At 35.6% G+C, this 17,080-nt stretch overlaps 1 protein-coding gene and 1 long non-coding RNA gene across 3 annotated transcripts in view; one reads left to right on the top strand and one right to left on the bottom strand.

The window, feature by feature from the left end:
* LOC131078819 (rab escort protein 1) overlaps positions 1 to 11,568 on the top strand; it is a 31,213-nt gene extending 19,645 nt beyond the window's left edge. For both annotated transcript variants that reach the window (XM_058016595.1, XM_058016596.1), the window contains exons 5-10: positions 2,916 to 2,954; positions 3,337 to 3,676; positions 4,573 to 4,648; positions 10,600 to 10,795; positions 10,974 to 11,063; positions 11,231 to 11,568. In XM_058016595.1, the coding sequence (XP_057872578.1) occupies positions 2,916 to 2,954; positions 3,337 to 3,676; positions 4,573 to 4,648; positions 10,600 to 10,795; positions 10,974 to 11,063; positions 11,231 to 11,323 (834 nt within the window). In that variant the 3' untranslated portion in view covers positions 11,324 to 11,568. The remainder of the gene's footprint in view (positions 1 to 2,915; positions 2,955 to 3,336; positions 3,677 to 4,572; positions 4,649 to 10,599; positions 10,796 to 10,973; positions 11,064 to 11,230) is intronic.
* Positions 11,569 to 12,856: 1,288 nt separating this feature from the next.
* LOC131078885 (uncharacterized) lies at positions 12,857 to 15,248 on the bottom strand. Its single transcript, XR_009113868.2, has 3 exons — positions 13,890 to 15,248; positions 13,674 to 13,795; positions 12,857 to 13,586 (listed from the first exon to the last, which is right to left on the bottom strand). It is a non-coding gene; the product is annotated as an uncharacterized LOC131078885 (long non-coding RNA).
* Positions 15,249 to 17,080: the final 1,832 nt, after the last annotated feature.

Here is a 17,080-nt window from a genome sequence, read left to right as displayed (position 1 = left end):
TTTAAACATTTTGCACAAACTTCTGACTGGATTGCACAAATGTTACGATGCAATTGAGATGTTTTCTCTTCAAGAAGGGTCAAATCATACACATTGCAGCATGTGGGCTTGTGCACAAGCCTTGGTTTTTTTTTTTCAACAGTGTACAACTCCGTGTACAACTCCTTGCTTCATCCACAGCTTATGTAGTGCAAAGAACCATGTTGCACAATTGTGTGCATATCGTTGTTTCATTTTCAACTAGCACAATGCTAGGAACCATGCTGCACAGCCCAAAACACATGCTATAGCCCTTGTCTAGCCCTTTGCATTGTGTGCCACTTTCATAATGCCAATGATCATGCCGCACAACTTCAAAGACAGCTCTGTCCTAGTTTTGTGCCACATCTATACCTATGCACATTACTGCACATAGGGCATACAATCTAGAACTCGATGTGGAACCTTGCACAACTTCTTAGACCACTGCACACACTTGAGTTTGCACAAGTAACAATTTAGTACAACTTTTGTACCTGTTTCACAAGTCACACATGGGAGTTTAACTGTTGCAACTATTCAACTTCCGTAAAGAATCTTTCATCCATGGTTTTGAAATTTATAATTACATATCTATAAAATTAGTTAGAGGTAGATATAGGATACATAGGAGAGGATATGCTACCATACAAATTCCTTGAGAGTATGCTGTGCATAGAATGCACAAATTAATAAAACTGTCCGTTCTAGTTCTATTGTTTGCTTTGTCTAAATCCTTTTCTCCATTTAATTCTGAACACATACAAGTTACAACACATCTATATCTTTATTATAGTGTTTTCCCACGGATCTCCCTAGCATTAAGATAAAATAATTTTGATGATATGCAATGTTATTTCTGGAGTAGCCTTCTAAACGCTTGTTCACAGCCTTTGTTTGTCCATCCGTTTGAGAATTATAGGTAGTTCTTTGGTTTAATGATGTCTTGACACATTTAAATTCCTATAAAATATTCATCAGTTTGGATCTTGATCAACAATGTTTTATGAAGATCACATAATCTATTCATCAGTTTGGTAATTCGTTAATGTTTGTGCCAAAGGCACTAGTTTTTAGATCACATAATCTAATCACGTAACATTCACGTTAGGCCTGTTTAGCTGGAAAGATATGAAATGAGGAGTATTAGTTGATTCCTTATTGCAAACTTACAACTCTGCATCATGGATGTTATTACTTCTCCAAGCAGGTTGGAAGAACAAATTCTGGGCTTGATCTTTTGCCTTTATCTTGGTCTTCAATCGATGGCTAGCTGAGTAACTGTGCCCTAGTTTTTGAATATGGTGGGACAATAAGCACTGTCTATTGAGCATGTATTAAAACTTTTGTGTTGTATGGTTCCTGTTGAGCTTGATTAGATTGAAAATAGACTGGAACACACTAGCTACAAGGCATTTAAATTGTTCCACTGCTTGCCTCACCAAGATAATTCACCTAGCGGTGCAGGTTGAGTGGTTATTTGGGAGCAGGCACAGATATTTGCAAATTTCCTGTAAAAGTTGAAGGGAAATTTATTAAGAAGTCATTTGTCTATTCAACTAAACTGTATGAAAAAGACCTTAATATTCTACAAAACACTGCTTTTTTTACTTGACTTGCCGATGTACATGATTGCCAGATTGATCTTGGAGGCATAATCTTTTTTTTTTAATAAGTAAATAGCTGGATAGGCCAGCACCTGCCAGCACCTGTATTAATAATAAAGTTTAAACATCTGAGAGGCTTGGAGGCATAATCTTAAGTACATTGTAACTTATTAGTTATTTTTATGTATCACCTGCACATAATATATTTCTTTAGAGCGCTGGGTACATTTGCAGAACAAATTCTTTATGTTACCAAAACTGTGAATGGCATTCAAATGAATTTGATGGCAAGGATCCAATCTTCCCTAATTAAATGTCTACGGTTACAGAATAAAGAATATATACAGATACATAATATCAGTTTCTTTATTCTATGTTAAATCCTTTTAGGATGACAATTACAATTTAGGTCAAACACAAAACCTGTTGATCCTGGTGACCGCCTGGACTCTTTTATCCTTAATAACCTTTTCAAAAATAATTTTTGTGAGGACCCTTTACATAATATTGAACGATGTCTATATACAGAATATTGAGCAATGTATATGTATTGTGAGCTCTTCCTTGCCCCAGCTTGTTGGCAAGACAGTAAGTGAATTTTTCTTAAAGTTCAATTTTGTTGTTGACCAATGGTTATATTATTGAAGATGAATACTTGGATCTGTTTTATATTTTCCTCAAGTTGAAGATGTCTCTAAATTAAGAGTTAAATGCACACAGTTAATGCTTTTTTGCTCCAAATATAAAAAGGGACTCATCAAGAATCAGGAATACATATCTTATTTGTCCAGAGAAAATCACTCTTTCATGAACATTAAACTTTGAAGAAGAATTAAATACATCGGAGATGATGCTTCTAATGTTGTAATAGTCAGTGATACGTGGTCTATTGTATAGGAAATAGAGAGTTTACTATTGATGCAAGACAATAGATTCAAATAGGGTTCTCCATTCATTTACCTGTACACATCTAAAATAAATGCTACAATAATGAATTCTATATAAAATATGCAATTTGCATCAGTGTTTGATACTTCATCTCCTTCGGGTTTGCTTTTTTATGCATTCACTTATGATTCTCTGCTTCGTTATTTTTTTGCATTTACTTGCAATGGGTTAGCCCATGCAGAATATTTGGTGAGCTATTACTGTATCTTGTAAGGTGTTTAGTTTCATTTTTTTTTAAGTCTACTAATTGTAACTGTTGATTCTTGTTCTCTGGATATTTATTAACACTTCCCTAGCTTCAAAGTATTGGATAACAATCTCTCATAAGATCTTTTTTTGCAGGTGCTTCGCATGGCAGTGACTGGTTTGCTTATCAGTAAGGTATGATTACAGTTCCATGAAAATTGCTTAAATGATGTTCTCTACATTCTATTGTTTCCTAGCATTTGTAAGGTTAGTTTTTGTTTCAACATGTTTGTCTCGGCTAGAGAAGATGTTGGCAAAAGATCGTAGTCCTTTAAGGCTTGTATAGTATACATTTGCATCCGTCCTATCTGTACCAGGGAATCATAGTTTATAAGTTTAGAGGTAGAGATAGTTGACAAAACTATATTTTTACATTTTGTGGCTATATTTCTAAAAATTGGGTGTTTCGTTCTATTAGAAACTCTCAGCCAAAAAAGAAATGAAGTATTTTTTTCTGTTTATGTTTTTCATCATTTTCTTGTGTTTCACTGAAATGCCTTTTAAGTATTTTGTACAGGAAAGTCGAGTCTACAAGGGAATAAAGATAGCATCTGGTCAATATTTGTTCAGTCATAAACTTGTTATCAACTTCTCTGCTGCCTTACCATCTGGATTGTCCTCATCCCTGGCTGAGTTGAAACTCAACGAAACTGAATCAGATGACATAAAATCATCTGCATCATTAGATGCATCTATGGAACTCATAAAGAATAACTCTGGGAGGACAGAACAGCTGCTACATCCAATCATCCATTCTCCTTCTAAGGTATCTTGGAAAGTAGCAAGATGCATATGCATCACAAATCAGTCTCTAAAGCCAGATCTGTCAACGGTATTGGTGGCCTTCCCACCTAGATGTAAGTATTATCTTATCTACCCTTGTATGTCTCTGTTCCATACCAAAAGTGTTATTTCTCTTTTAGTTGATTTTATGGCACTTTCATAGCTTTTCTACAGCCCTAAATTTTGTTCATTGTCAATTACTTTGCTTTTAGTTTGATTAAATGAAGCCAAAAATTTATCATTCTTCCTGTAGATGTAAATTGGACTGGAAGTGAGGATATTGATTTCAAATCTTACTATTTCCATGGTCATGGACAACTAAATTCATTTATCCCACTATATTGAAATTTCATTAGCTATTTTCATTTATTTTTCTTTTCAAACATTTAAGATTCTTCTAATGTTCTTATTTGGCTTCCTTAAAATTGTATATTGATATATGCTACTGCTCATTTAAAAGCTGGTTGAAGTAACAGTCTCAGGACAAATTTACTGTTTCTCTTACCAGAGACACCGCAATTCATGTGGTTTATGTTCTTTTGTAAAATCCATTGCTATGAATCCTCTTTTCTCTCTTTTTGCTTTCAGTCTCCACTTTTCATAATCCAGTATTCCACCTTCCTTCATATCTACTTCCTCCCCTTTTGAAACTTTAAAAGCATCCAGTCTTACTTTCTTTTATCACTTGGTTTATAGCTTTGTGCATATATCCTAACTCCTAATTGTTTTACCTGTTTAGGGTAAAGTCATATTATGTACTCTGTGCACTTTTGTTTAAACTTTTGACTGCAGGGATCTTTTCTTTAAATACGCATGTAACTGCAGGGATATTTTACTTTTTGAAAGATACTTTTCTGCAGGGAGTTGAATTTATTTAACTTGGACACAACTGCTATATGTTTAATTGCTTGCACATTCTTGAGATATAGTATCACTGATGATAGGACACCTCATGTTTCTGGGTTTACAGCTATAATTGGAAATCAGAGAACAACAATCCGAGCACTTCAGTTGGGCAGCAATACATCAGCATGCCCAGAAGGAATGTAAGTCCGTAATCCAAATCTGTTAATCTAATTATTGGTTGAAGTCATTACATGTTGGAAAAAGTGACGTTCTCTCCTTGTAAATGGAGACATACAAGGCTCATAAAGTTAACATTAAGAAACACATTAAAAGTTGATTAGGTTATAACACAACCAAAGTTTTATGTGTGCATCATAAACCATAGATCTAAAACAATTTGGTAGAATCGACATATTCCTGATCTCAAATGAACATTTAAATTAACAAAATTATTGAGAATCATTCTGCTGGCCTAGAAGTGTTAAAATTTTATTTTCTCATGTTTGATTCTGAGTGTTTTGTCTGAACTAAACAATTTCACATATCTTCACCTGATTTTGGTCTCTGATTCTCCAATCCCACAAATTACTTTCTCTTGCCTTCTCTTTCCACAATTCCTACTTTTTAAGTACAAGTGTTACTTATGTCCAAGGTTTTAAATTTACTATTTATTGATGTTTCTACTCCATGCTAGGCTATAACAACACTCACTATAGTTAGATTTGTGAGCTTAAATCTAATGGAAATTAGATGAAAATGAATATTTATTAATGGAGACAAAGTTATCAATTGCGCAATTTGTAAAATGGACTAGGGCCATTAGAAAGGGTTGAGGATGTTTAGCTGATGAATATGAACTTGGCCATCTACCTGCATGGCACTCTTATGTTTGTATATTTATCTTATTAACTTTTTTGATCTTAATTGTTTTTGCATATTTCTCATAGCACAGTATTGTGAATCTGTCCTTTGTATGAGGATCCTCTATTGTGTTACTTTGAGCCTGCAAATTTGATATAAATACATATAACCAATATGCATACAAGTGACTAAGAGAAGGCTATTTAACCAATATGCATACAAGTGACTAAGAGAAGGCCACTACAAGTAAGTGCATTACCATAAGTTTATCCTCTAAACTCAAGGTGTCTCAAAGGTCACTACAAGGTGCTTGTTTGTGAGAATGGAAGTTGCATTTGTGGTATGAAATTAATTATTCCATACCACTTGCCCTAAACCCTTAGGGCAACTTTTTTGAAGCGTTACATGAAGCTTTTAGAGTATTTGGAAAGTGGTAATCATACAGTCAAGGGACAAGCAATTTTAAGGGAAAACTTTTAGACCATTGACCACATTTTTACACTATGGGTAGTATAAAGAGGCTCATTAGTGTTCTTCAAAGATTACTTCAATGGCTGCTTATTATTGGTATTCCAAACCCTTTCATTAATTTCTTATTGAGTATTTATTTGAGTTTTTTTTTTCTAATTCTAGACCACCAATCCTCTCTCTAACTTTGCTCAAGTGACAATTGGAGGTATCTTTTTCCCAGCCCTTTTTAATAATTACATTAATGAGCTTGAGGGTTTCTCTTGGAAGGATACTCACATTGACAATTGTTGTGTGCTACTTCATTTTCTGATCATTAAATAGATTTTTACAAATGATGCTGTACTCCCCTCTTTCTTACATAGCCAACTTGTTGACCTTGCTCATTTTTATGAGCTTCGCCAGTTCGCAACTAAGATCATGATTATCAACACATCAAATTGCCCTTTTAGGTTTCATTTTCTACAACAAATTGAATGTGAATATAACAGCTTTTGGAGTTCAATTACTATACCATCTTTCCGTCTGAAGCTTCCATCTTACTTTTGTTTCAATTACATTTCAAGGGTGTCCCTTCTAATATGCTTCTCTCCAATTTAGTTTCTAAGTCTACATTTCTTTGTGGATTTGAGGTTTGGGGATCTTATTTAGGGTCTTATTCTTAGACATGTATTGAGAAGTTTGAAAATCTCTCAAATTTATATTTTGCCCTAAATGCATGTAGATCATCCATATAGAGTTTGCTACCAAAAAAGTAGGATATACGACATGACAAAAATATTGAACAATAGAAATTTAATCTCATTATGATGTGACTAATCCAATAAGCCTTTCAATAAATGAAACGATGGGAAAGAAATATAACAAATCAACAAACTCATAAAATGCAAACCATAAACACCAGCTATACATGGAGAAACCCTTAAGGGAAAATATTCCACCCCAAACCCAAGCTTGTGTTATTTCAAACATTGTAATACAATGATACAATTTGTGCATTTCTCTAATTTTAGTAAAATATATCGAGAGTATCTGCAAGTGACCTTATAATCCTCTACTCCATGCCCTTAATATATAGGAAAACTGAAAACAAAAACCATCAAGTGGTATCCCAAATCCAATGCCCATGTGGTCATTGGTCAACCATCATGGAATAACATGTAACTTGTCTTACACCTCATGCTCCCATCTTACATGTCATAGATTCAGTCATAAGAGTCAAATTGACTAAGATTCTAATGTTTGGCGCTCCATGAGTTTATTCAATGTTTTTGTTATTAAGTTTTTAGCTCAGTTTGGAACTTTTGCATAGGTTTAGTGTGAATGTGTAAGTAGTTCGAGTTAGTTCTATTTTGTAATTCACTTTAGTGATTAAAGTGAGTGTCTTTTATTTAGTCGATTAAGTCTAATGACAGTAAATAATCAATCACTAATGATTTAGTTTTATCTTCCAAGTCATCTTTTGTGTAAGATAGGATTTCTGTTTTGGAAGATTACATATTTAGCTGAATAGTATAAAGATAGAAGTTCAATAACTCAGAGCAGTGTAATATTTCCGTGCAACTGAAGAACTAGTTGTAGAGGTTGCTTGTAAGCTTGTGAAGGAATGCAAAGCATATCACAAGTCTAAAATATTTGTCTTGTGTTCATCATTTCTGCTATTTTTAATTTCAATGTTTTGTGTGTGTATAATTCAATGTCATTCCAGCCTTAAGCAATTATACTCTGTGATTGAAATTTTTAACATTTGCCATGTCCGCCAAATAGGAAAGTGTTTTGCAACTCCCAATTTTGACCTTTTCAATGTAGCCTTTATATTCAATGTTTTCTTACACAATATTCCAAGCATAGATGGAACACTCGAAACTCGCCAAGTTTTTGAGCTCTGCGAGTTTTTACCACTTTAACTCGCAGCAAAAACTCGTCGAGTAATCGCCGAAGTTTCTATAAAAACTCGGCTATACTAAAAAATGAGGCCCAAACATGTCAAAAAATTATATATTTTTGTTTTTTCAGGCTAGTTTCATTCTCTTCATTAGAATATATACACGAGTATAACATTTAAGTATAAGTGGTATACTTTAAGTTATATTTCATGTATATATTGGCAGGATGTTTGAGAGTGGTTTCAAATCTCTAGGAGCTATAATGCAAATTCTAGGTTTTAGAAGATCTTTTAATTTTTCAGACAGTCAATTTTCAGTAATCATTATGCTCCTATCAACATTCTCTCGCTCTCTCTATCTCACTCACTTTATCTGCCTCGAATTTTAGACCTATCTATCTCCCTATCACTCTTCCTCTATCCCTCTCTCTACCACACTCCATCTCACTTTGTCCTCTGTCCCCCAAGATCTAGACCTATCTCTCTACCCCTCTTTTTCTCACCCTCAGACCCCAATGAGGCTACTCTCAACCTAATTTTAATTTGCAGATGCTTGGTGGCAAAGTTGGGGTGGAAATACCCCAAATCTCAAAAAATTTGCCCTCAAAATCTTATGTCAACCTTGTAGTTCATCCAGTTGTGAGCGCAATTAGAGCTTGTTTGAAGCCATTGACATGAAGAAGAGGAGCAAGTTAGCTCAAAAACGCCTCAATGACCTTGTTTTTGTGCAATATAATATTCAATTGCGCGTAAGGAAGGTAGAGGAAGTAGCAGGTGGTCCACTTGACTTGGATGATATAGATCCTTACAGTGATTGGACATCACAAGAGCAACCTCCATTGTTTTCCGAGGATGACATCACTGATTTGGAGAGGCAGGCTATGGAGGAGGAGGGGGGTGGATTTGGTTTCATGCTGGATGACATTGAGGAGGAAGAGGATGAGGAGTCATTGCCAGTGCCACAAGTAGGTGGAGACATAGCTTCATCCAGGATGGAGGATGAGCCAGCCATACCGAGCGAGGAGGCACAATCACGCCCACTGCAGACTTCTAGGACTAGACCCTTTAGTTTTACCTCTCCCCTAGTTTTTGCTAGAGCTGGGAAGAGGAAGTTGTAATTGTAATTTGTAATGATGTATTAACTTTTGGTTTTACAAAAACTATTTACTATTTTGCTTCCAGGGTTCCAGCCATCAACATTCCTCACGAGGATGCGATTTTGTAGACACTTTGCATTTAAATATATCTAGAATCAGCTTGTTTCTTTTGTGTTATCATTTATTGACTCATTGGATGTATCTTCTCCTTAAATTTTGCAAAAAAATTGCATTTTTAATTAAATTTAAGCGTGTTTTTAAGTTGCCGAGTTTTTTCGCCGAGTTTTTCCGAGTTTTTTCCCAAGGGCTTGGCGAGTCGAGCCGAGTCGCGAGTAGTCCAACAATGATCCCAAGTATACTAAAGAATACAATAAATAAATAATGACCCCACCCACATATGGGCATCCCATTTTGCCCATTGCAACATGTTTGGAGATCATACATTATCTATTGTCTACATGATTGAGTTACAATTTACAAGAGTTAGGACTTGCGAGGTGAATGGCACACCTAGTCTAACAACTTCACCTTGATGGCAACTTAAGATTCACATTTTACATCCAAAGATAAAATTCTTGGGTGATTGAGCATCATGATGTGAGTATGACATCAAAGTTGCTGGTATATCAAGTCCATTCTCCTCAAATATATCGACATTCCTATTGATTTACTTCATTTAAATACTCCTTTGATGCCCTTTATGCAGTAGGTTCATCAATATATTCATTAGGGTGTATATTTATCAACAATACATTCAGGTCATTGAAATTCTTTGCAGCCAGTCAGCCCCTTCTTGACATTAAGAGTTTCTTATCATATAGATGGCATTGTTGTATATGCGTGCTAGTATCTAGCCTCATTTATCACGTATGTTGATGATTCCCCTTGGCCAGTTGAGGGTGACCTTACATCGATTACATGTAGGGACTAATCACAATGCTTTGTACTGTGACAAACTTTGTTGTCTCCGCCCCTGAGAGAGGGAGAAATTAGGGAAATTTTATTTGTGTTCTATGATCTATTTACCTTCAGATTTGGGGGACAGATCACTGTTTGCATTGAGACTTTGGCGGTTCTTTATCTTCTTTCTTTTGTTATAGTGATAATTACTCATGGTTCTTTTTTCGTAGAGGATGCCATTATCAAATGCAGATTCTTATTGAAAACCCTTAAGAGTTGTCAGGCTGATTACACCAGCCCACTATGTGTATTGATAGCAATTAGTGCTGGTTGTAGTGCAATTTATTTGCTTAGAGAGGAAGATAGATCAATGAGAGTTGATCCTCTTTGCTGATTTTTAACTGAGCATTCAAACCCCTTGTCTCATTACAGGCAGAGTGTATATGTGCCTTTTCTGTGCTGGATTTCTTCCCCTTATACACAATTTAGGCAACAGAGATGGACACACTTAAGTAGTTTTTCCTCTAGCCATAGAGTTTCATCGACATTGAATGTTAAAAGACTTTTCATGGGCAGTGCTTTTTATTTGCCCTAGGATACTCCAGCGCAGCCTTAGCCCTTGTTATTCCCCAATCACCATTCTGGGATGCTGCATTGGTTCTTTTTTGATAGATGATGGTTCTTTTGGTCAGAGCCTTGCTACAAAATATGATGTGGCTTTCTGTCATAGTTTGTAACTTTTTAACATTGATATTGACCAGATTCATGTTTCACTGAGGGGTCCTTACCTCCTAGGGCTTCTCCATCATCTCTCTAAGGTTTTCTGATTCACATTCAATAATCCGGTGAAATGTTTTAGTTGTATAATATTTTTTTCCAGCTATTTTTTGTAAAAGACAAAGACATCCCTTGTAAAATGACATTTTCTATCTGTACTCAGGTTCGTTGTATATTTTTCAACACCATGTTCAGATCCAGTACAAGGAAAGGAAGCACTTATGTCAGCCATTGAATCTCTTTTTATGCTTCCTAATGGAACACCTGAACCAGAGACATCATCTCTCAATATCAATGCATTGGAGAGGAGTAAACCAACTTTACTCTGGTTCACTTTATTTGTTCAACAATTTATGGAGGTACAGATTACAAATTTTGCTAAAAATGTAGTTTCTGGTGATTGGATTAGTATTCTGAGGTGTTGGAGTTTCTTTTATGTTACAAGGGATTATTTAACTAGAGGATGTATGATAGTAGTTTTTGTCCCCATTGTAACACTGATATCAGTTGAACTAATCCAACCTGAAACACTGGTAGGATCTGGAGCATTTGCAATGTTCAGTAGCACAATGTTGCATGCCTGATGAGACACTTTGTTACAGGCGACTTGTAATGTCAACATCCAAGGTAATTATCCTTTCTTAGTGCTTTGTTCTTTTCATCTCTGGTTTTGTATGATGTTTGATAATTTTATGAAATTTTTTGATTGATGTTTCTATCATTCTAGAGAGTGCAGTGAAAGTCCTGAAGTATAGCATACTGAAAATATCTCTCTTGGTTGTTGAATGTCACAGATGTTTCAAGATTTGTTCCATGCAGAAATGTTGTTTCCCAAAACTGTAGAGTCAGAAGATGTAATGGAAAATGAAGATGACTTGTCGAACTGATGTGAGCAGAAAAAAGACTCTTATGAAAGATTGATTTCTATTAGATATAATGTTCTTGTCAATCTAATTACAGTAATCATGAGCAACATCTTCTAACAATTCTACTTGCATGTTTGACTCGTTAAGAGTGACAAGGAAATATGAGAAGAAACTGAACAAAGAATATTTAATGCTATATTTTATTATTCTTTCCTTGACTTGGAAAGAATATGAATGAAAAAGGAAATATAATTTAAATGGTCCAATCCCATTTCATCTATCATTTGCATCCTTGTTGCAGTCTTTTGGGTTTGTATTGATTTTTAGCCACACAAGCTTTTGGTGGCGTTCCATACATTTTTTCCAACTTACGATAAGAAAACATAAACGTTCAATTTATATCATTTTTATATTGCTTTTGAATCTATAAGCAGCAATTGTTGTATTTTGCTAATCAAAATATAATTTATTTTCTTATGAAATCTTATTTTGTAAAGATTGCTCGAGATGAGCGTTTTACAAATGTCTCAAGTGATTTGAAATATTTTTTGAACCAAAAGGTCCATGAATAAAATTATTTATTTTCAAATATCGTAAAACCGATTATGATAATCCATTATACTTGTGGTATATGAATGATGCCATTTCTTTAGTTTCTTTTGAGCATTCCAGGCAATTGGTCATTTTCAAAATTTTGACTTATATGGTTGGTCCTTTCTGTCACTCTTTTTATATACATATTGAAGAAGTGTACTACTAGCACTTGTACCAATTCAGGTGCAATGGTTACGCTAATAGCGAGATATATTTTGGGTTGTGTATTGAGAGCTGGAGAATTGTAAGAAATGAAAAGTAGTGGTCTATTCCAATGCCCCTTCTAAGTTTGCAATAAAAATGATGACGACGCCAAAGAGTAGTTACCACTGGCAGCAAGAGGGCAGCAAGGGGTTGTAAACATGTCAAATTAAAACATATGGAAATGTAAAACGATTATGCCTGAACATGAATATTATAGTTAGTAATTAATATAGTTACACAGTTACAACAAAAACCCAAAGCAAGAAACCCTAGGACTACATTTATCCTCTGACAAATAGCAGCACCCTCTCGCACATGCTAACAATTTTGCTGCTTTTACATACTCTACTTTGACTGTGGCTTCTTGTTTTGGTTTCTTTGTTAAATCATCTTCATATTAGGTTGAGTGATTGAGTTGGGTAAAGGTATGATTAGTTTTTCTTTTTTAATGTTTGTTCCATGTTGGGCAATGCCAAACTTTGTCCCTGTGTTCTAAACCCTGACTTCTCTCGAGATTAAAGTTGCATCCAAAAACCAAGGTTGTAGAGCCACCTCATGGCAACTAATTGACCTCCTATTCAGGTAAGAACAAATACAGATCTAGAGAAGCATATTCCTTCAGTGAGGCAAAGCTGATTGCTGATCAAAACATAATAACTACAAAGTATCTCCTCCAAGTTTATCAAATGCTATCACTTCGATCTTTCTGCTCAGAGATGAATGGATCACTATCTAAGAAAGGAATTTTCTCAAGTACATTTTTTTGAAAATTGGCTACAATCGATTTTCTCGCTTTTCATGATGGACTGTCACTCTTAGCTCATCCTCTACATCCAGAAGATACAACACCATAACAAAATTTGCCATTTCCAAGCCCCATCCACCTCTTGTATTTTTCTATTCAGGTAACTCATTGTTGGTGAGAGCCTCTTTTTACCACTAACTTGGATATCCAAAGTCTTTGTACTCTTTGTATCCACTGGCAAACATGAAAACTTAGTCTCCCTAGAATCCTATCCAATATTTGTTTCTTTCTCTTCTGAACAAGTTCTCAAAGGTTCTGGTTTTCCCAGAAATGTGTGTCGGGCAAGCTTCATAAGTGTCTTTAAGACTGGTGGGCTCACATTAGACATATATGATGAGAGAGTAAAACAAAGTTCCTCACGTCAACATTCAAACTGGAATGAGAAGTATTCAGTCAAGAATCACCATTCATTGTAGTTCCATTGGATAATATTTTAGAATTTACATTTGAATATATTCCATCTGGACAATCAGTACCGCTACCATCAGCCTCACTCAACTCACGAGATAATTCTTCAGTTGTAAATGCCTCTTCTAGAATAGAGTTGGGAGAACCGAAGAAATTTGATTCATTCTTCACTTTATAATTCAAATTATCTGGAAACCAATGGGTCCTTTTTTGTAAATAAAAGAGAATTTATGCCTGTTGATGCATGATAGTTTCCTTGGCTGCCCTTATCACCTAAGGAAATATAAATGAGCAATTTGTTTTAGAATCAAATAACAGTAACCAATATAGGAAAAATTGCAGGCATTGGAGTTTAATTACCTGTAAATCATCCATCTCATACCAATCATCATAGCCAGAGCATACAAAGTAGTAATATGACCGGAATTTAGAAAAAATCCAGCATGTACAAGTACTGAATAAAGCTCATATTTCATCTCAACCTATAATGCAGAAGATATACAAATCATGTCAAACCAAACATAGGCAAATATTGGCAAAGCAAAATGCTTACCAGATCCAATTAAACAAACTTACTTTTTCTTGTTGATGATTGCTGAAAAAGGGCTCCATGTCCAAGACTTGATGATATGCAACAATTTTCTGTACTTAATCACCAAAACCCCCCGAAAGCCCATTGTTAGCAAAATGCTTCAGTTGAATTACAAGGACATCATACAGTTGGCTAAAATTATAAACTACTTCAGAATTGGTGAATTTTGATGGCCAATGTCTCAACGATACTTGGAATCAGGAACAATTGATTCTATACAGGTAAATGACTGGACTGCACTTGTCAAGAAATCAGCTTCATCTATCTCCAAGCTCAAATCAATAAATGGTTCAAATGCATTCGAGCAGTGACAACAATATGTGCACTTTACCTATCATAAAAGGTCACCATCCTTTTAGCCTCCAGCTCTTGGAACTAAAACAAGTCCAAAAATCAAATTCATACGACTGGGTTTTGACAAACAACATACTTGACTTCTGAGACAACCACAAAAGATACAAAACTACCTCCTTGAAAAAACGAGCATGGAATAAAATGTCCTGTCCCCAAAACACAATTATCCAAATCCTCAAGAAGTGAATGCAAGTAATCATGAGCATCTTCTTGCTGCCATTTCTGAAAAGAAGACGACATGTTGCCCAGATTTTCAAACAAAACTGTGGACTCTATAACTTCCCCTTGTTATGACAGTGATAAGGGAAGAGCACAAAGGGCACAAAAACCCCTCGATCGCACCTATTCAACACAAAACACACAAAGCAAATCATACATTCCAAACTGTACATCAAATCAACACCAAAAAGCATATATTTTGAACTCTGAGCAGAAATCAACCCCCCAAAAATCATACATTTCGAACCCTTGGGCAAAATCAGCTCCAAAAATGGATAAATTTCAAACCCTTGGCAAAACTAATTCCCAAAATACATATGTCAGATCACAGGCAAAATCGACCCTTGAAAAGCATCCATTTCAGACCCTGGGCAAGTTCAACCCCCAGAAAGCATCTATTTTGAAGCCTAGGCAAAGTCAACCTAAAAAATGCATGCATTTCAACCCTTTCAAAAATCAACACATTTAAATCCTTCAACAAAACCAACACCAAAAAAAGTAAACCATGAACAACATAAACATCAAAGAATCACCTTAATTTAAACCTCGTGAAAAATCAAGCATAAAACACACTCACTTGTAACTCTTAAGGAATATCAAGATAAAAAAGAACACATGCTTCAAATTGTAAGCAACAACACCACTTGATTTCCCAACATTTCAAATTTGAAGCAAAATAAACACTCAGAAAAACTATCTCGCAATATATTAAACCTGGACTGAAATTGTAGAAGAAAAAATAACATACAGAAGATGCACCATCACCCAGAAAAGAAATATAGAATTCTTGAAATGTATAAAACCCTAATAAGTTCTTCTAGGTTGAAACAAAACAATAATAGTTCTTTTCATCCCCAACAATAAAAAAAACATAATGCTCAATAATCTCATGGACATGAATTTTCAACAAATGGAGTTTCATGGGTTTTACTCATGGAATTTTATGATCACAGTTGTTAAGTGCCTCAACAAGCTGTGCCGTGTAAGTAATGCACTGCAACACATGATTCATTTAGCACGTATTTCACATATTCCCGAGAGCTGCCCTCTGCACATTGCCAAATTGAACGAATCAGGAAAGAACAGAGCCATAATTAGGGTTCCATCAAGTTTGAACCCAAATTTGACAACAAAAAAATAAAGGACATCAAAATTTACCCCAGGGAAGAAAGAAAAAAACCTAAACCGAAACTCTTAACATAACCATTCAAATAAAATAGCGAACATGAAACTTACGATAAGGGTTCCAAAATCTGAGATGTCCCATTCCGACATAGGCGAGAATTTGGGGGTTGAAGGGGGTGAAAATTCCACCAGAGTCGTGACCTCGTCGTTGTCATCATCATCTACATCCATGGAAGTCGTCGTCTCTGGCTCAAATCCGCGCGTCTCAATCCAAATGCATAACATTTTTCAACCAAACCCACAATCTCATGTCTCTGTGGCCAATGCACTCATCGACATGTATGCAAAATATGGAAATGTATAGAAAGCACAGAAACTGTTTAACGAAATACCTGAGCCAGATGTTATTTCCTGGACAACCTTAATAGTGGGATACATGCATTGTGGACTTGTTCGTGGGGCTCTAGATCTCTTTGAGCGAATGCCTCATCGAGACATTGTGTCCTGGAATGCTATGATTGTGGGATTTGCGCAGAATGGGTATGTTGATGAGGCCATAAAACTATTTAACGAAATGCCTCAATCAAATGTCGTCTCATGGAATGCGATGATAACAGGATTTGCACAGAGAGGACTTGTTAATAAAGCCCTGAAGATGTGGTTTCCTAGAATGCCATGCTTGCTGGATTTGCGCAAAATGGGTTTGTTGATGAGTCCTTTAAACTCTTTCAGGAAATGCCTAAGACCAAATTTGGTTTTGTGGAATACAATGATTACAGGATTTGGACAGAATGGGCATATTGAGGAAACCCTGATGCGTTTTAGAGAAATGGAATTGGCAGGCATGGTGCAAAACTACCTGGTCAGGCGGAAAGAACTCCTGTCGCACAAAGCCATGTACACTTCTATGACCAGCATGTCTTCCTTGGCATTCATGCAAAGCACACATTGTCTTCGCAGAACAGCCAAAATGTCGCAGCCCACAATAATGTAGAAAATGTCATCGACATAGGCTAGATATCGGGGCTGGAAAAGGGTATGGTTGGGGTGGGAAAAGGCCATGGCGCCTGCGTCTGCCACTTTCAAACACACCGCTTCTGGGAAATTCAGCGGCGACCCGGAAAATAAAATTTCAGCGTGAGACTTGATTATTCCGGGGGCATTCTAACAAAGAATAGCCTATCGGCTAAATATAGTTGGTTTAGATGAGAGGTGCAATGATATTGTCATCCTTTGCCCATACATTAACAACCTTGCATTATCTGCTAAAATGTATCTCAGTACTATCCAATTTAGTAAGAATTATAATTTTGCTGTTGGCGTTGACAAAAGTAAGGTATGTATCTCAGTACTATCCAATTTAGTAAGAATTATAATTTTGCTGTTGGCGTTGACAAGAGTAAGGTATGTATAAATAGATTTAAAATATTTTCTTCCAATATCCTACAAATACATTGGCATGAGTTACACTATTGGA

Source organism: Cryptomeria japonica, chromosome 2 (assembly GCF_030272615.1).
Source record: "Cryptomeria japonica chromosome 2, Sugi_1.0, whole genome shotgun sequence".
NCBI classification, from domain to species: domain Eukaryota; kingdom Viridiplantae; phylum Streptophyta; class Pinopsida; order Cupressales; family Cupressaceae; genus Cryptomeria; species Cryptomeria japonica.
Note: the sequence above shows the minus strand (reverse complement) of the source record. Positions and strands in the feature narration are given on the sequence as shown.